At 38.1% G+C, this 20,826-nt stretch overlaps 1 protein-coding gene across 1 annotated transcript in view; it reads right to left on the reverse strand.

The window, feature by feature from the left end:
* Positions 1–20,826, reverse strand: part of BBS9 (Bardet-Biedl syndrome 9) — a 269,354-nt gene that overhangs the window by 184,369 nt on the left and 64,159 nt on the right. Inside the window, exons 17-18 of the mRNA XM_010134482.1 lie at positions 18,741–18,913; positions 16,572–16,724 (exon numbers count right to left, since the gene is read on the reverse strand). Coding sequence (XP_010132784.1) covers positions 16,572–16,724; positions 18,741–18,913 — 326 coding nt within the window. The remainder of the gene's footprint in view (positions 1–16,571; positions 16,725–18,740; positions 18,914–20,826) is intronic.

The following is a 20,826-nucleotide window of genomic DNA, read 5'->3' on the forward strand; positions in this document are numbered from 1 at the left end:
CCACAACCTCCATGAACAGTCAGACTGTGCAGATCATAAAATACCCCCTACTAGTTGCGGTGCCTGGAAAAGTAAAAATGAAGGCTGCAAAAGCTCTGGCATCGCAGTAACAAAGACAGCTCTGTTTTCGAGCGCCCTGAACCTCTGCTCTTTCTCTGCATGCACTTCACGTGCTGTGTCCTTCCAGGGACGTATAGTTCATACCATCACTGAATCAAAAAACCATAGGCACAACATTCAAGTTACCACTCTACCTTCTCTTTTCCTCACCTTCAAAAACCCTCCAGCAGCGAGCATGCTCTTTGTAGCCACTATCTTCCCACTTGTTGAATTTTTGAAGCCTTCGTTCTACTACTTACAAAGTGGCTCTCACACTAATGGCTTCATATATTCATTTCAGAACCATCTTATCTCCCATTATGAAAACCATTGAGTCATAATTACCATCCCAATGCCTCCTCAGTCCAAAGGGCTTTTATGGCTATCTTCAGGTTCATTTATGATTATTAAGTCTTTACAGTGAAACCTCTACCCTGGACATCTGTAAACTCTGCAAGATTTTCCAACTGATTTCTGACCTACTGCTGGTCTTCCTAGCAGAATTCACAAAACAACCAGCAACTAAGACTGCAAATAAAAACTGGCCACACAGAAATCCTACTCAGCTGGGCCTGCCAGAAGGCAAAGTCAGAGGCCAGCTCCTGACTGCTGTCAGTGCCAATTTAAAATATCAGTTTTTATAGCATCAAAACAACGCTTCTGTAAAACAATGGGATGCTGTTTGTCTAAATTCTAAGCACTTATTTTCTATTTTTCCTTGAATCCAAGTTTCAAACAGCAAGAGAAAAATAAAGTGTAAAGGTACCCATTATGTGTAAAAAATGACAGAGAAGTACTGTATCAGATCTAACAATATTTGAGGCAACAATTTGTATTTTAAGTTTGGACTGCCTGCAGCGGAAGGTGGCCACAGTGTGCTACCACAAAGAAATGTTAAGATAAGGAATGCTGTAGGGCAGCCCTGAAATTAGTCATTGCCACATGTCCCACACTGTTCGGGAAGAATTAACTTTTCTTCATGATCCCTATGGCCTGTGTTTGTTGCCCAGTTTTTCTTCAGTTTACCAAGACTAACAGTGTGCTCTGTAAAAGCGAGCATCACTTTTACAAGACTGCCCATTCCAACAATCACACTCTCATTAGTGAATGATTCTTAAACATATCCTCCTTTGTCTTCTTGTAAATAAAGTTTTTACAAAGCTGAGGCAAGAAAAATACCAGATGAGCTTTGCACTGTTCTTGCTCCGTTAAGATTTTCTAGTATGGGAAAGGTCAGTAACTAATTCCCTCCAGACTACAGACTGAGACAGATCCAAAAATTTAAACAAAAAACAGTATTAGAAAAGCCAATAAATGAACCCAGAGTCATCTTATTGTGTAACAGCTTTCCTAAATACCTCCGTGTTCTTATCACTCTGACCTTCATCCTTACCAGAAAATGTTAAATTTGTTAAACTCAAAACTTGGTTAGGATTTGATGTACTGAAATGGCAAGGTCATCAGGGGGGAAAAAAAAGGGAAAAGAAAAACTTTATTCTGTACTTGCATGGCATCCAAAACACTGGGTGCCTTGAGTCTTAACTGGAGTCTTTAGGTACTCCAGAAATTTAGTTATTTCACACTGCATTAAAGATCCTGATCAGAAGCAAACCCTGGCATTTTCAACTCAAACTTTTTTACTACCATCTGAGAGATTCAAGGTCACAGCAGAAAAAAAGTCATCCAGCATATATCAGAGAGACTTACCACCAGCTGCTAGAGACAGAGGACATGAGAAAATCGGGGAGCAGTTGGTTGCAGCAGCCTGGGATGCTGGGATAGCCTCCTAAAAGCCTGCTCTGATTTCTCTCCAAACATCCTTACCCCTTCAATATGGCAAAATTAGTTTCTCCATAGGTTGCTTCTCGCTGTGCTCTGGGGAGCCATCCTCATCTGATCAGTGAGCATGAGGAACTAGTGCAACAAGCAATATCCCACACTTCTACTGGGTGAAGGTGTCAGGGAAGGGCTAATTATGGCAAGAGGGGAAGGAGACCCACTGAAGGATGGGAGGACGTATTGTGGTCAAAATGGGTCTCCAGTGCCCACAAACAACTGGATGAGGATCTGAGACTCAGTCATCCTCAGTCTCTCATTTGACCCGTGCATGTTGATTAATGAGCAGACAATGAACTCGTCTGGGATCATTTCTCACTTCAACTTTGGCAGCGCAAGGCATTTTGAAACCCAGGATCAGGCAGACCAGGAGATCAGGCTGCAACCCAAACAGTGAAAACATATGCCTGCTTAGGGCTCTCAATCCAGATACTGACATGGGAACAACACTAGAAACTATCAGTAAAGTGTGACTTGATTCAAATTGTATAAATTTTAACAGATGGGTTGAGGAAAACTACATTCCTTTGAGACTTAGGAAATATTTTACATATCCATTCTCATTTTCAATCTCTGAATATACATATATTCACTTTTTCCTTAGCTAAATATGTAGGCCTTACACCCATTAACACATTTGAAGACCGAATTTCCTCTTTTCAGCTTCTGAAAACTACTACCAGCTTTAGTGTTATAAAAAACTATACTTCTAGGTGGTTTCTCCACTATTCTTTAACACTGCTAATATCAAGAAAAGCTATGGCTGTATCAAGGAAAAAGTATCTTGAGGTGACTTTAGATATGCAGACAGAAAGAACATGCAAGAATCCTTTTGCATCACTGGGAATTCTCCCCAAAATTAAATAGAAGCCTGACTCAAATTATATAGCCAGAAACCTGTATTACCCCACTACTCTTACCTACATTTTGGAGAACGAAGGTAACCATAATATTTTCTTAAGTGTGATTTAAAGTAAGGCTTCAAAAGGCTAAAGAAAGTTTTCATGTTACAGTGAAAAAAGGGCCAAAAAAATAAGGCTTGCTAATTTCTAAGCAATCAAGCAGGGGAAAAAACAAAACATTAGTAGCTAAAATTGTAAAGAAGCAGGAGAGTCTAATAGCATAAGTACGGTGAAGAAGGGAAAAATCCTGAATTGCGATCTCAGCTCTCCCACCAGCTTGTAGTCCAGCCTGAGAGAACTTACTAACCAGCAACACTTCGCTACCTACGATTCAGAGTCCTGCTGCTATTTACTAGGAACACTTGAGGTATCCTAGACTGTACTTATTCACTATATGTTAATGCTTCCTTAATGATTGTTTTCTTGGTAAATTCTACCAATGTCTGAGTTGCAGAAGGAAAAAACCTGTAGAAAGAACTTCACTAAACCGCAATCACCTTACACAGTTCCTTCATAATTTACTTGATATTTTATGAATTATGAGCTCTTTATCTGAGTTCCTCCTTTTTTACAGGGCGCCAGCTCTCGACAGGAAAGCTACACATTCACAACATTTGTCTTTTGCTGCACTCTGCTGGAACAACCTATTTTTCAACTGAAAGTAACACTGCTCTGTATGCAATGCAAAAGTTCACAAACAAGAGAAGAAAATAACCAGGAATCTTTTTTTCTTGAAAAATGTACTCTTTTGAAGCACATGTATTTTTCAAACCACAACTTAGACATTTAAATCCATATTTAGTTGGCCTAATAAAGTGGCCTATTTTCAAAACTAGAGCACCTGAAACAGTGCTAAATAGAACAGGATTAAAGAGAGCTCCCTGCTGCTCAGAATAAAAATACAAATTAAGTGCCTGAAAGGTACTGATGGCTCTGAAAAGCTTCTTGAAACAGATTGGAAGAATCCAGACTTACAGGCATCTTTAACTTTCTTCACCTGAAAACCACTATTTTAAATAAGCAATATATGCACAGAGACCTAACCCCCTCTATTTGATGCCTGATCAAAATACCAAAAGAATTGAGACCACACAGGTTATTATAACAAGTCACAGAAAATGAGACAAGATTTTGAATATCTTACCAAAAAATTACTAGGATTTACTGGACCTTTTACGTAATTTCCAAGTTTACAGTCCCATTTATTTCCATTAAAAAATGAAGACACCTAGTCAAGAGAACAGACCTCAGCTTGTGTTAACAGTCGGAGCTATTAACTCCCACGATAATTCATTCTGGCTGAGGATCTGCTCCAGAATCACCCAAAACATGCTACACAAAATTAAACGTGACTTCCTACTAGAAAAATGCACCTGTGACCGAAACAAAGGTTTATGACTTGTTTCCTTTTCTCCTCCCTCCCCAGAGTAAACTCCTTTGCAGTGACCATAAACTGCCAAAAAAAATTTGACGGGGAAGTAAACAACACAGATGCGACAACACAGAAATGTCACAGGTTTGTTCTAGCAGTGTTCTGAGGGCAATGAGGAAAAGCTTTCACTCTTAGACCCGTCTTGGGAGCTGCAAATAGAGATGTTGGCATCAGTCCCAGAACACAAAGCATATTTTTCAATTTTTACTATTACCTGCTAAAATTGTATCTTGGCATTTTTGCTCGGAAAGAAAATTAAGGAACGATCCTTCTTAAGGCTTTGTAATCCACATAAATCTCAAACTCTTCTCGGGGAAAGGTTTCCACAGAGCTTTGGTTTTTAGCACAGAACAACAGGGCCTCTTAGGCAGTCACTGCCTTTACAGATTGCCTTCCTGAATTCAAACCCAAGAATAAATACAGGTAATCTGCAAATCACTCAAGCCCTCACGTGAATAGTGAAGTAGAGGTTTCAGAGCGTACAGGTATAGAGCATACAAACAGTGACAGGAAAGAAAAAATGAAAAGAAATTTTTAGAGAAACTATTTACTTCCAAGGTTGAAGTAATTAGCCTAAAATTGGACAGGACAACCACCTTCTCTGTAAATGCACTGCTGGTATTCCCATCACCACTACTCTCAAAGAAGTTTAATACAATACATACAGTTTAGAAATTAAAACTGGTTTTCATAGGAACAAAGGTATACACGACAGACCAAACGATTCCCTCTGTCATAGAGGGGTTTCCCACCAGAGAAAAAACACGAGCAAGATGAAGCCTTGTATCAACATGTTTTTTTCCATTTGTGTCCACTGCTTTCGTTAAAAATAAAAAGTCAGTGACACCACGGCAATAAGTGGAGAATCACACTTCAAGCTGTAATCACGCTTGTCTGCAATTAACCCATGATGTAACGAAACATACAGGAAGAATGAACGAAGGAACTTTTTGGAGACACTGGGCTTTCAAAACCAAATGGACAGTGCAGGCAACAATTTAAAAACAAGGAAAGGAGAGCAGTAGTTAACTAGTGGTCAAGAATTGAGTAAGAGAAACCAGTTGTACACAAGCTTCCGCTACTGTGGATCTCAAAAGTAAAATCAGAAGTGAAGCAGGATGTCTTTGCACATGATAAGGAATTTCACACTGTGGAATTTTAACTAACTGCAATTATGAACTACAATCTCGTCAAATGCTTCCACGCAAAGGAAAAAAGATAAAGCAAAATAAAATGCAAAAATACAGTCTAGTAAATGCAAATAAAATACTGAAGTTAAGTCAACCTGCAGGCTGTTCATACATTCTGCAGTTTAGAATTTCTGCATAAATTAAACAAACAGGTGATCTTTAAAGCAATCAAAAAAGACAATGCAGATGTTTTCGTGAATCATATCCTTGTTATCCTGATCAAACAATACAGACTTCTTCCCAAAAGGAGGTAAAAGTCTGAAAGACAGCTGTTAGTAGCCAACAAGTAATCTGCTTCATATACATAACAACACAAAGAGAAGAGGAATTGAATGTATCAGCTGCTCTTAGAAGCTAAAAGGAATAAACATAGCACCTATTGAAACAGTCTTTCTGAAAACACTTAAGACAGCCTTTCAATTGCCTGTTGGAATGTAACAGACAGTTAATGCAGGATGAAATGCTCATTAAGGAAAAATGAAAGAAATAAGGAAAATGCAAAGAGTTTACTTTTCTTCTAGCAAAGCATGGAATTCTCAAAACTCTGAAACTCCGTTCAAATTAGAACAGAGACAAGAGCTACTGTTTTCTTTAACACGACAAATCCAATTAGCTAGCAAATATTTAAGCAATACCTAGAGGTTGCTCTTTAAGTAGTAAATAATGAGATATAATTAAGGTAGCAAAGGCGAAAGGTTACTGATTTAGGGCCTTTCTATGGTGTAGTGTTTAAATTACAGGTTTTATACAGAATGCACGGGCCAACGCACAAGAAAAAACCCATTTTAACGGAATGCAGAACAAATTAACATTTTAACATCATAATGCTACTCAATAGTATAATGGGATTTTGCTAAGTGTCACAGGACAGAAAATAAAAGTAACACTCCAAGGTATGCTTGTTAACCTCGTCAAGCTAAACATATTACGAGCCTACTGACAGCAGTAAATAAACACATTGCAACATGAAAGACTAAATTCAAAGGCCTTTAATAGGTGTTCCTTTTTCGAAGTAGATGGGCCTTAAGAGTATAAACAATGAACAAGATAAAAATTGTCTTATTCATACTAAATACTTCTACATTTCCTAAAAGGAAGTGGAATGGTCCCATTTTAAAAATCCAGTTCCTGTGATATGTAATGTCTTTTTTCCACTTCATCCCATGTTACAGGAATTCAGGCTGGTAAGTACAATCTTCAGCACCCACACGTCATGTTTCCTAGTTGGCTTTTTAGGAAATAAGGGAAATAATTTAGGAAAAAATAAGGGTTACAACTTCTATGGTCAAAAACTGACATCTCAATATTTCAGCGTCCTGTTTGTCCATCTAACAAGGGACTCAAGCAAACACAAAATCAAACTGTTTAAATAATACCAAGTTTGTACCCATAACAAAACTGTCAATATTAAGAAATTGGCAGCCACAAAACTTTGTCCAAGAACTCAAGGCAAGCAGAATGGGCAGAACTTTTATTTGATAAAAACTTTAAAATACTACCTAGGTAGTTATGATACTCATCATTACTGTTGTCTTCCTTGCTGACTTCTGACCCTCTCAGTTCATTACACCAGCTTCTCCTGCATTAACCACCTTTTTCCCTTTCATACTGGTTTAAATTATCCACAACAGAATAATTAAAGGTTTCACAATGTAGAAATACCTACTGTGTGGAAGTGAGTAGTTAAGCACAACCGAAACATAAAATAGAGCTGTTGGGATGCCAACTGGCAAGAAGAAACAGAGAAGAAAGTTCTTTTCCTCCCTTTTGTTTTTGTCAACTCACAGATTTAATCAAGTTTAGCTCCAACATAAACTGTACCTTTTATTAAAAAGATCTAAATTGGGAGAATGACCACACAAGTTACATTTTTCCTCAGAGGCAGTGGCTAGAGCAGCAGCTCCAAGCTGACTGCAAGGAACATAGCCACAAAGAAACAGATTTTGCTTTTTTAATAAAGGCTCTGTACTACTACTGATTTTTTTTTCCTTTAGGAACTCATATCTACCACTATACTGCCTCTAATGAGTAACACCAACAAGAAACCTAACTCAGCTAATCAGGAGTGTGCCACAAATGTGTACAAACAAAAGCAGTATTAGACATACTGAGCAGAGCAGGGGACTGATGACCAGAGGTCTATTCCCACCTCTAACGTTGGACTATAGGGTTGACCAATGGCCTATACGAGTTATTTTGGGCCAGCCATCAGGGACTAAATTAAATATCACACTAGTAAGAGTATCCAGGATCAACAGAAGAGTGATGTGGATGCTCATTCTCTGCACATTAACGGAATTAAGTAGTTAGAAACTGATGTAAAATTATTTGATATTAAGTTAGCAGACAGAATACCTCGGTGCTGCTGGGTTTGTAGTAGAGATACAACAGTAACCAAATCCCCCAGAAAGTTATCTAGTTCAATGTTATTTCAGGCCACCTGAAGGCACAGCACAGTGGTAAAGGAAGTACAGCAGCCACATAAAAGCAAACTAGTAAACTGACATCAGAAGCCACCAAAAGCCTTCTTAGTACTGCATGCAGAAATTAACTAAAACTGGTAATAATTTAATATCCACTTGATTACATCTGGACCACTCAATGAAAATTAGCAATTTCAAAGATCACATATCCAAACTCGCCAAGCAACCATGGGATCTTTCCACCACATACGCTCACTAGTTGTTCTCAGCTGTATAGCTTCTATGCCTCAAATGCTTTTGTACTGTGTAATTACAGGGCTCATATAGGAAACCTTCCAGGGAACATGAAATAGTGTTTTCAATGCTTCTACAGGGATGATATCCATTTCTTCATTCAAGTTTTGATCACACTACTGCATGGCACCTCCTCTCTTGCCTCTCTTGGAGTACCTCTCTTTCAGTGAAAGTCTGTCAGTGACTGAAGCTTCAGCACAGGTATTAAGATATGACATTTCTTTCAAAGAAGTAAGACTTACCAGTACTCCTTCAGAGAACTGCAGCCAATCAGTTCCATTTTCACTCATTCGAAGGCACAGAGGTTCTCTCAGCCCCTACAGAAAGCCCTTGCATACAGTCTGGTGAGCTCATGTTAAGCTGAGGATACAAGATCCACCCCTACACAGAAATATTTTTTCCCTTCAAAAGGCATTACCCAATGAAACAAATGTCCAAGAGGTGCCGAAGAATACTTATGTCAACAAGAAGTGACATGAATCACTTCCTACCATTGGCTTTATATGGAGGGTACAATCTGCTTGTACCCCTGAGAACTGGATCAAAGTTTGGAGAACCCTCTGATAGGTCACATTGGTGCAACAGCTCTAAAGCAGGAACTGCACCCAGAGTGGAGTGGAGAAAAATAAAATTACACCTCCGGCCCTTTAGTGATTTGAATGGAGCAGTGAGTGACTGGGCAAACTGGCTGACCTGAAGCAAAGACTGTCCCACACTGGAACAAGTAATTGCTACCACAGACTAAAATACCGAAGAGTTGTGGCAGCAATCCTAATACAAGCTTCCCAAGCACCACTAACTACTTTCAGACATTTTTGGAATACATCTTCTAATAAAAAGGGGCTTTGATGACATTGTAAGTATTCCACTGTAAAAGCTAAATAAGTCTTAGGGAAACAGAAACATAACACTATTTGAACACCAGTAAAATGGAGAATTTTAATTATGTGCAATAGCCAATAAGCTACTTTTAGTGGCTATGAAAAAACTACATTTAGCAGAAACAGCAATAAAACAAGAGAAGTTAAATATAACTCTTCCAAAGAACAGCATATTTATTCAAGCCAAAAAGAGGTAATTTATACTGTGGGTGTAGTTCTCACTGTGACATTATCTGGGGAAAATTACTATTACAGGAGCGGGTGTGATATATAGCCTTTGAGTCATGCATGATAAACCCTAATGGTTTTGCTTTGAGGTAAAAGTCCTTACTAATCAAGTAATGAATCACTGACAAAATGCCGAGTTCCTGAGGCCATGTGTGTCAGAAGTGTGACTCTAGAGAGAATATTCAGTCATTAATGATCACTTTTGAGATTTTTATCAACCGATTAATAAGCAAGGAAAGGAGTTAAGGGGCTTGAACAAAGAGTTAATGGACCTTTAATGACATTCCATGTGTTTTAGCAAATAGAACCTAATGAGTTATTTGCCACTGACCACAAACCACCAACCAAAGTGCTCCACACATTGTGAGTGTTTAAGCAATGCAAGGAACAGTACTTACGCTTTCAAAAGACTGAAAAATTATATTTAGTTTAAAAATTGTAATGCCCATGCTTATTTTGTATTACGCCTGTGTAATAGAGCACAGATTAGAACAGCCTACCTTCCTAAATCGGTAGCTGGCCAAGAAGCAGGGAGAGAAAAGGGAAAATGTTTTTTCTTTAGTATATTAAGAGCTGTATCTGATGGTATCAACTATCAGGGAAGTAAAATTATGCATCTTAAGATATATAATTCTAAAAAGACATTCAGGAATAATTCTGAAGACTAACATGAAGCTATGATGAATTGTGTACATACACACACATACGCGTGTGCACGTGAACACAAACAGATCCTTTTGTACCACTGCCTATAAATTACCTACACCTAACGAGGGCAAAGGTATTTGCCTTTGATATACACTTTATCTTTGTGTTGAAATATTAAAAGGAATTACTCAAACAGCCTGAAACCACCAGGGATTACTAAAGTCGAGGAACTCTAGTTCCCTAAAACAAAAAAAACCTGACTACAGAGAAGTCAGCTCAATAGTGAGTCCGCAACCCAGAAAAAACAGACCCCTAAAATCAAATGGAAGGGTGTCACCTGATAGCTAGAGGAATCTTACTCAGAGCAGAGAAAAACAGGAAACAGAGGCAAAGAGGGGAGATTGTGCTTCCTTTCAGAAGGCAGTGACGAGATCCAAATCCCTTGCTGAAGAGATTACAGTGAGACCCTTCCAATTAGGGTTTTCCACACAGCCGTATTTTTCATGCTGCCTAACAAGATGCACGTGCCCATTTAATAACTCCTTCGCAGGATTTAATTATGATTTCAGTGTCAAATACTCATACCTTCAGTAGCAGGAAAATACGGTACCAGGGAGTGGACAAAGCTGGAAGAGCTGTCACCAGACGGGTTAACTGGACTCCAGAAAACTGAGCAAGAGAAATACCAGATACAAGATCGAACCCAGAACACATACCTAGACACTGAAAAATGGGGAGCATTTGCACTTCTGCTTGTCACAGCACCCAACAGCCCAGTAAGAGGTCAGAACAGATGTGCAGAGAAGTGTGCGGACGGTCACAGAATCGCTCCACACCAGCTGAAAGACAGGAGATCAGGAAGCATCTCCAACTGGGAGCCACATGGCTAGGTTAGTGCAGTGCTATAAAGAAGGTGTGTTAGTATGTTTTGTGCTCAGCTTTAACACAGCTGCAAACAGCTGCAAAGCTTCCAGACAGCATCACATTCACATCTACCTGTGTGAAACACAGGTGAAGCACATGCATGACAACGTTCTCAGGCATGAAGGCAACCCTTAAACCCTGGGCCAGTACTCCATGTCTTACAAACCAGGCTGTCTGGTGGTTTAAATGAGCTAGGGATCTGTTCTGAAAACTCAAAAGTATTTGACAAGAAGGATAAAATATGTTTACATTTAGATGTTTGGCAGCTGTTAATTGGCATATTGGTTTTCATTTCAAGTGATGAAATTTCAGTAAGGAAATATTACTTAAAAGATGGAATTCAGAATTAACCAGGTACCTCAGTCATGACAGTGATTTACACCCAAAACTCATTTTGCCTGATAGTGTCAAATACTATACAATGAACTGGAATTTTAAACTGGAAACCTTTGACAAGGTTTCACTCCTGCTTAATCACAAACCAGAGCGAAAGAGACACATAAACATGCATGATCAGCAGCACCAGAGTGAAAATTCCTCACAACTGCCTTCTTAAGCAAGATGTGCTCAAAGGGATTCTAAAGAAGTTCCTTTAAGTTCTCTCCAAAATTCACATTAATTACACTTTCTGCTGAAACCTCAAGAAACAAAAGTATTTAGTGCACTTCCCATGGCCTCCTAAATTATGTCCAGGGATACAAAAGATGTGCTTTTTCACCATACATTTAACTCTGAAAGTTTATTGTATCATAGCTTTCTCTTTATGGATGCTTTTCTAAAAAAACATTTAGTTAACACTTTCGCGTGAGCTGAATGTTCTTTTCATATAGAGTAAACTTAAAGCTGCAGGTCAGATCCAACATGCTTTAATCAAGTGTTCCTCTAATTCTTTTTTCTTTCTTTGAGGAAAAGAATGCTACAAAGTTAGTTTTAGATTTGATCATTTAAATATCAGCTTTCAAGACTAGAACATGTTGTCATGTAGTACGGCTAGTCAGTGCCACTCTGACAATAACATGGGATTGAAGGGCTCCAAAAGGATCCATCCAACCAGTTGTAAGAAAAGTTACCCATAAACGAAGAACAAACGTAAGGACACCTAAACACCAACCCAGTGCCGTGGCATGAAACCCGAGCGGTATGTGTGAGGGACAGCTCAGATCACAGACCGCAAGGCAAACAGCTACCCTTACTTGCCGATAAAGCTTTTTTAGTCACAGGCAGCAAATTCCTACACAGTTTACTGCTGTGTGAAGAATTAAAATGAATCCTCCTGATGCCATCGCCTTGTTTATTCTAAATGAGTCATGGTATCTCTACCTGGACCACTTCTAGCAGACTGATGGAGAGGTGCTGTGCTGTAGCTATGTGAGCAAGATAAATGGTATAGGAATGCTGACGGGAGAACAGAAGAAGGAGATTACACTGATAATCACCTGTAGGAACTGTGTTTGCACCTATTCCCTGTAAACAGTAACCTGGGAGCACCTCTGGACATATGAAAGACTATTTGAATACTTTTCCCATTTCAAGCAAAGCTTAAGTAACAAGTTCCTATACACATGAGTATCTTCAGGCTGCAAGTTATAGGCAGAACTTGAGATGCAAGACCGAGATCAGCCAAGATAAATACAAACCACATAAAGACAGCAGAATGAACTGGACAACTTCTAGTTGTTCACTGAGCAAGATATGAAAATTACATTGAAAGCTATTTATTGCTGCTTACAGACATGTGTTTCAGTGAGACAGGTTATTCAGTAATAATCAAAGATGACCATGACAGAATAGCTGATTTAAGAGAAAATAAAAGGAATAAATTTGCAGCATGAATTAGTTCTAGCAGTTTAGAAAAGCATGCTAGGGCTAAAATGTATCACCAACCCAAAATAAAGACCCACCTCTGAAGATTATGTAATTATTAAGCCTAAATGTCCCAGATTATGCAACTGTGCTGACCACTTACAGACTTACTGTCAATCCATTCCTAGTAACTGTCATTTCCAATGACCACAAAATTTTACAGTGACATGATGATCCAGAAATCATTAAGTTCCTCATACTCAGAGGGGAGACACTACTAGTGTTTCTACTGAGGCAGGGGATATCATCCATCTTGTCTGGTTAGGTGGCTACTGCCCCCCAGCACAAGCAACTGATGGGGCAGCGTTGGGGCCATGGGTAAAAGCTGAGATGTCAGTATTAGATGGAGAGCACAAGCGAGTTGGTGCTTTTTACAGGGTGGGGATGAAAAAGCCTCAGAACAAGGGGAAACCTGAGATACAACAGTGGCATCAAAGAATAGGAAGAGAGCTACTCTTAGTACATTAACAGAAGTGTGAGGATATAGGAGAAAACTGTTTGCTTCACGATTTGTCTTTATTTTGCTACCTTTGTCATACAGTTTGAAGTAGAAGCAGTGGCTTTGTCATTACGTTTTTACGTAAACTTGAACTGTTTAATCTTGTCTCCAATTCATGTTTTGAATATTTGAAATTGGTTAAGCAACAGTGAGTGCCCTAGGAGAACTCCACCCCACGTTTCAAATTCATCCTTCCTTCTTTCTCCCTCAGAGACTAACTGCAATAGTCTTCTAAACACGGTATAGGGTTATGCACTGCTTATAGCTAGACACAGCTAATATTGCTTAGATTCACTAGGATAAAATCCATGTGGATCGAAATAAGGAATTGAACCATCTGATTTATGACATTTGTTAATTCCAGCTTGTACCTGGAAACCTGAATAATGTATGTCAAGATTCAACACATGAAAATTATAATTCCAGGGCGAGCACCTATAGCTGCTGCCAAACTAAGATTATTTCTTTAATAGGATAGAAAACACGTTTTAGAGATTAAAGATCATTAAATTACACTTTCAAGCAATAACATGTCTCCCATAGGTGAGCATTATACCAAGTACATGCTGTTTATATCAGCTACCACAACATTTCCTGCAGTCTCATTTCATATTTGAAGACCTTTAAGCTACAAAACATCTATGAAATCTCAACTACTGTTCAACTGCTTTTAAAGTTATCAGATAAATCCCCTTTCTCAGAACAAGGGCTAGCAGTATTGAATTGAACCGGTAACTCTTTTAACCAGAAATCAAGTTGTCAGTTCCTGGGCATACAAATAGCATCTACTACAAATTGATTTTCCATTATTTTCATGGCACCTTCCCACAAATCATTCCTAAACATCATAAGGAACATTGTTTTTCTAATGTACAAGGCTACAACCTATACAAATAGAAATTCTCTTTAGCGGAGAATCAAATGAAGCTTGATTAATTTTCTCTGGTTTGACACACACTGGCCTAGCAAACAACTTTTACTTGAAGTTCAAATCTGAAAATTAACACTTAATCTACTTTAGTTCTAAAATTCAGACCAGTTCAGCAATTCATAACAGTTTGCAGGTGGGCAAAGAAACCGTTCAGAATAAGTTTGAAGGATGTAACACACCCAGGCAATGAAACTACGTGAGTCGAATGTTCACCATTACTTGATTTGTATTTGAAAGGCTGTTCACACAAAGGCTATATATCTGCTGTGCAACTCTTCTGATGCAAGGAAATAAGGGAAGCCATAAAAGGCACCTTTATATCCATGTGGATTTGGACAGACTAATCTCATATTAAACAGGAAACTCCTTCCTCTTCTACATGAAAAGGTTTGGAACACTATAAAACCAAAACAATCATTTCCCTTTAGCCTGCAAAACCCAATGTAAAAAGTACATAACAATTACTTTCATGAAGAGTGAGGGGATAAAACAATGCAATTTTTTGTTTCATTATTAAAACATTTAACATAAGGTCGTGAGATTCTCAGAATAAAAATAATGAGAATAAAAATAAACTTTCTAACAGAGTATTTTATTGTGGGATTTCTCATATCTGTTGTATTAGAGAACTCCTGAAAACTTCTCCATTATTTATTCAAAGTTCAACCCAAATTCCACTGAAGCAAATAAGACTCATTCCACTAAGTCTATGGGGTCTTGATGACCATTCTTCATTGAATGCATTCTGCATTAGGAAAACTACTGCACATAACCATGGCGCTCCAAACAGACAACCTTCCAAAAGGAAGGGACAACTTGTTTGAAGAGTTCTTCTGAGAGGCAGCATTCCCAAAACCACAATCATACTCATTCCAATGTCAAAAAGGCCACACGCTTCAAAGAGGTTTTGCAGCAAGACTTTACACTGTTCTTATTTACCCTGCCTCATTCTTCTTTTATTGGAAACACGTACTATATTTTGAATACTTCAACTATTCGCATTAGATACATTTGTTCAAAGACAGAAGATACTGAGTTCAAGAAAACAAGGTCTTTTCTAATATAGGAAATGCATCATCACGCAAATTCCATTTCACCCACATAACAAAGAGCAAAGTGAGCCTGAGTAAAGCAAGAGCTTAAGAAATGGAGAAAAATGTAAGCATTTATTCTATGGAAAGATATTTTTCCTCAATTCTCTTCTTCACCACACTAATTTAATTAAAGTTTACAACAGCAATTGTTAAGAAAAGCATCCATCTAATTTTGAAGGACTAAAATAAGCTTCTGCAACATACATCTATTTCCACTACCTGATCTTGGTCATTCTCAGAACTCATGTTTCAATTTAACTGTGCAAGAAAACTGTCAAGCACATCCCAGATGCTTTTAAGGCAGTACTTCTACACAGCGAGAGCAGACGAGGAACTCACTTGTTTATATTTAGTGATGCCATTTCCCAGTGTTAAAGAGTCACCCATCTATCACAACACCACCCAGTATTTCTTAAAGTAATCAGAAAACCCCCACTTTCGTCTCATAGTTAACTCACTCACAGTAAAGGCTGAAATAAAGGCTAATGTGGCTCACGTCATCATACATAAAGGCAGTTTTATCCAGTTTAGAGAAATGTTTTCTTAAAGCAAATTGTATGGGAAGATATTTTTCCTTAACACCTTTGGGTTTTAGTTTCTGTGCTATGTAACAGCACATAAAGATAAGGGTATTCCCGCAAGGAATCTAAGTGTGACTCCTCTAACAAAGCATGTCGAACTAAAACCAGGTCCTCCAAGAGAAAAGCACGAAATGAATCAAGTAACTTCTTATCAAAGAGGACCCATCATGAAACAAGGGTTATTCTAAAGCAATGCAGGGCTAAGGCAGGAAAAGGAAGAAAAATTTTTATTCCTCATGTACTCCCAGTACGGGGATGGTTTAGCAATGATTTTTTTTTAAAAGAAAACAACCCTTCTTGTTCTGCAGCAATCACATTCTGAAATGATTACAACATAAAATCCCTGTAAGGAAGGACATGGTCAGCCTCAGACAATTTTGTTGTGAATGTTACACCAGCCAAACCATTCCAGCAGTTTACAGTGTACCATAAAATATTTACACAAGCTATGAACTATAAAATATTTTCACATGAACTATAAAATATTTACACTATCAACATCAGTTAGGAAAGAATGATGTCCTGTCAAGCTGGTGTGACCCAGGAGTAAAGATTTTGTGGTTGCAGATTAAATAAAACTATTGCAAATCATCTGGAAAGTTACAGGGAATATTAGGTTAAACAAATCCCTGCTTCCTGGTCTCTGGGATGGTAAATGTAACCAGGAAAGCATGGCTTATATGCTTGAGGCTAAGTTTTACCAACAACATAAAGAAAGGTTAGGCTCACAATCAAATTGTACTGACCTCTCTGAATGTTCCTTCTAGCAAGGTGTCCAGATGTTGAAGAGGAGCAGGAGTTTTGTCTTTGAATCGTGTCAGCAAGCGTCGCTCAATAGCTCGGAACTGTACAGCCCTTTCAGACAACAGCTCCTGAAACTTTTCAGCATTCAAGCGTAGCTGCAATTTAAGGGTTTTCAGGAATTCAGGTTAAGGGTCATATATACTGCGTATGCACATTCCAAATGAAATGGCAAAACTGTAGTAAAATTTGGGGGAGAGTATTACTCAAGTACAGTAATGTTGCTTATACCAGTTTCATACTCGTTGTGAAGCTTACTAACAGTTTTGTTACACAATAACCTGTGAAAATGCATAAATCTCAAAAATCCTAATAACAAGAGTTAAATTTCACTATCAGGACCTCAGGGCTGCTTCTTGGTTTGGTGTGCTATTTGACACATACACACAGGGTGCTGGATTTGACATTCTTTGCTGTAGGAAATAAATGGCTATACCCTCAAGCATGAGTAGAAGTACTAAATTCTGAATTGTTTGAATGATTGTCTTTTTTGCAGTGAAATCCTTTTTCATCTTATATATACTGATCAGCTATAGCACAATGTTTTCTTGAAGGGTTCACCAGACTTTGAACATTGTACAAATGCCCAGGTAATAAGAATTATCTTCTAACCACCTTACTATTTACTGCATGTCCCCAACACAAAAAAAATACGCGAAATGAAAGGTGAGTCTTTCAAAAAGCTGGGACTCCTCTGCACAGCTGACATGCTGTAACTAGCAGAAGTTATCAGAAGAAACATTAAGACATGCAGCTTTTCAGATGGGAGAATTATGACACACTCATTTTAAAGTGCCCCAAAATGAGTAGAAAAATTGTTTCCTAAATTTAGAAATAATCCATCTCAAATAAGCAAACACATCATTCTGCCAGTGCACGATTACAACAAAAAGTTTAGGAAAAAAGAAATGCCATACAGCTTTTCTGAAAGTGAGGAAAAAAGGGACATTTTCCCAAGCCCACCCAAGAAGTGTTTAAACAGGGTTGGGAGCATTAGAACCCCCTCGATAGATCATTAGATAATTTTTAGACCAGACAGGTACTGTAAAATTTCAAAAAGTTCAAGAAACACAGCCGTAACATAATTAGATCCTAAATTAGCATTCCAGCAGTCACACTTACAAAGCAAGCTTCAGTGTATTTAGTCTTGTGACACAGCCTAATGAAGCCTATGTTTAAGGTATTTCTACAATACCACTCACTAAAGAGTCCAAACTAACTTCAAATTAGTTGAAAGAATAACAGAACTACTCATGAGCTTGAGACAGATGTGGATCTAGGCTGACTCCTAAAAAAAAAATCCCAGAGAATCTCTACTACGACCTCCACCTTTCTGTGAGGTGGAGCCATCGCCACACAGAAAATAAGGCAGCATGGAAGAACAGTCAATAGTATTTCTCAGTATTACTTATGTCACTGATTTTTGCCTGTTACGAGTTGAAGAGGAATTTTCAAATAGCTATTCTCTTTTTTACTGGAAAGGCAGGGGAAGGAGCATATATATTTTATCTTACTAGCTATTCTACAAGCTAGCTGAAACACTGAAGATTTTTCATTGTCATCTGCATGACCAAACAGGAAAAAGCAATTACATTTATATCTAGTCTGGTAAACTTCCTTGAGCCTTCGATAGTAATTCCACAAGGGCAAATCAGTTTTTTTTAAAATCTGAAGGGACTTTTATATAATTACCAGGACGACTCAAAAGAAGTTCATGGCTTCATTCTTACAGAAGAGTAAAATAGCCTGAGGACAAATTTTAGAAACAATTTTACAATTAACACGACATTAGTGAATGAAGAACCCACAGCTTCTGTACAGGCAGTGAGCAGATATATAGTACATATAAATACTAGTACTACAACTTGTATCATTCGCAGTCTACACAGCAGCTACTTGTGCTTCAGCTGATCACAAGGGCTGTTTCGGGGCACGGCACACCTCGTATGTTAAAAGCTACATTTTTACTGCATTTATTCCAACATTATCTTTCATTTTCTGACAGCCACATGCTCCTGATAAGCTGTAGTTATAATATGACCAGTCATAGTACTAACACACCAACAATTTTTAAGCCAGCAGAACGTTAACAATTCAGGTATTACGTAACGTACCTCAAAATGCCGATCGATTAGTTCAAAATACTCTTGCAGGGGAATTGAGCCAGAAAAGGTACATGCAAAATCTTGGCAGTTTTGCTTCTTGAAGTGTTCTTCGAGCCGAAGTGTGAGCTCTTTTGTTATCAGCCAAAGGTCTTCTAACTGATCGCTCTGGATTCTATATCGTTCTTTGAAAATAAGAACAAATAACACACATGCATTCACTGTACAGCATAGTATAGATAAAACACAAATTTAACTTGCTGACTGTATCCAAGGTCTACAAGATATTTTTTCTGAGAGATACCTGTTCACTAGTGTTAAAGAAATAGTTGTATTTTATTGATGCCAGTCCTAAATACTTGCTCTTTTATCCTATCTTTAACAGGCAATTTTGTAGCACAACATTAAGTTATTTATGGCTTCAGGACTACTTGAGAGCATGGGCCTGTTCATGAAGAACAAGTTCTGAAGAACTACCACAATACGGTAACAAGACAATTGAGCCATGACACAGGCTGCCTGCAACTGTCTGCTATAACAGCCTCTATGAGCTTTTCTGAGCGCTGGGCTCTGAATCAGGCTCCACTCACTTTGGACCATGACAGAAGCATCTGATACCAGTGATACCGGCATCTGATACCAGCAAACCATCTCCAGTCCTGAATGCCTTTTGGAAATGGTTATTGAGTTCTTAGATGACAGACTTAATATAATGATTACACCTCCATTTCCTAGGATCTCTTCCAACAGGGTAAGTATCACTCTAGCCACAGGCAGCAATATTCAGTTCTGATGGCACTGTGCTTTGTTCAGATACAGCTGATGTCAGAAGTCATTTTTATCCATCTACACACTACTGCTTTGCAAAAACAGCTTAGTGCCCAAATGAAAGCGTTACTATAAACTGAAGTAAAAACCCAAATCCTGTCAGGCAGTGTGATCCGTCCCAAATTCATTTAACATATCACATTTTAGCGAACTTCAAATTATCAAGCTGGTGAGATGAGCTTTTATTTCTGTTGTTTTTATTCCACATTTGTATAATCTTCTCTTCAGTTTCCAGGAAATCAGCATTAACTGAATGTCGCAAGGAAAACATTGCAGAGAAATAGCAGCATTTTAATTCTTAATTTTTCTTTTTCAGATAAGCCCTTTCAAACAACAGTTTCTTTTTTCATTACTCATCTACCAATACCTTATCCAAAAGGATAGATAGAAATACAGCTGAGGAAAAAGTCGCTGGAGTTTGATACAAAATAGGGGGGTTTTGCCCTTGTTAACAAGGTTCACAGTAAATCAAATTAACCAGAATTCTTCAGAACTTGAATGTACTTATTTAAAATTCTCAGCATTAGTATTTCAAGATTGTTTGACATTACCACTGGCATCATTCCCAGGATACGTATTTCACTGAATGGAGAATGACAAATTCTGTTTACAGTGTAACAGGAAAGAAGCAAGTTTTATTTAAAAACATGCCTGTTAAAGAAAAGAACACCATCTGCTAAAGATAACATTCAACCTAATACCCATTTTTTAAACACTCACAATGCAATGGCTGGACTTTGTGGATATATCACCATGCTTTTCCTTAAGTGATGTTTTTTTCCTTGAGGGAAATAAGTTCAGATGTTTCCAGACTAAATCAAGTCATTCCACTTATAACTGACATATCTAATACATTAATGGTCTAAAATGGATAAAGCTAATTTCCTCCAAAACGCATATTTAGTTTTCATACATTGTTTGTTGGTCAATACAAACACAATCTAATTTCACCATGCCCTGAGTAGAGAGCACCACAGCAATTTGCTTTATGTGACCTTCCAGCTCTCAAGAGACAAATTAGACTTAGAAACTGTACGAAACTGAGAATCTTTAGTTGCACTAAACACATGCTTTACAGAGAAAGGCAATGAAATAAAACTGCTCCCGCTCATCCTGTGCTTTTCTGTTACAGAAAATAGTAACAGATTTTCAGAAAATTCTCCAGCAGAAAAGCATAAGACTGAGGAGCACCAAGCGGTACAAGGTTACAAAGATTTTTACAGAACAATAGGCTGTCCAGCTAGCACAACCTGCGGTCAGAACAGTTGCC

The sequence above is a fragment of the Buceros rhinoceros genome, unplaced genomic scaffold, assembly GCF_000710305.1.
Source record: "Buceros rhinoceros silvestris isolate BGI_N320 unplaced genomic scaffold, ASM71030v1 scaffold2014, whole genome shotgun sequence".
NCBI classification, from domain to species: domain Eukaryota; kingdom Metazoa; phylum Chordata; class Aves; order Bucerotiformes; family Bucerotidae; genus Buceros; species Buceros rhinoceros.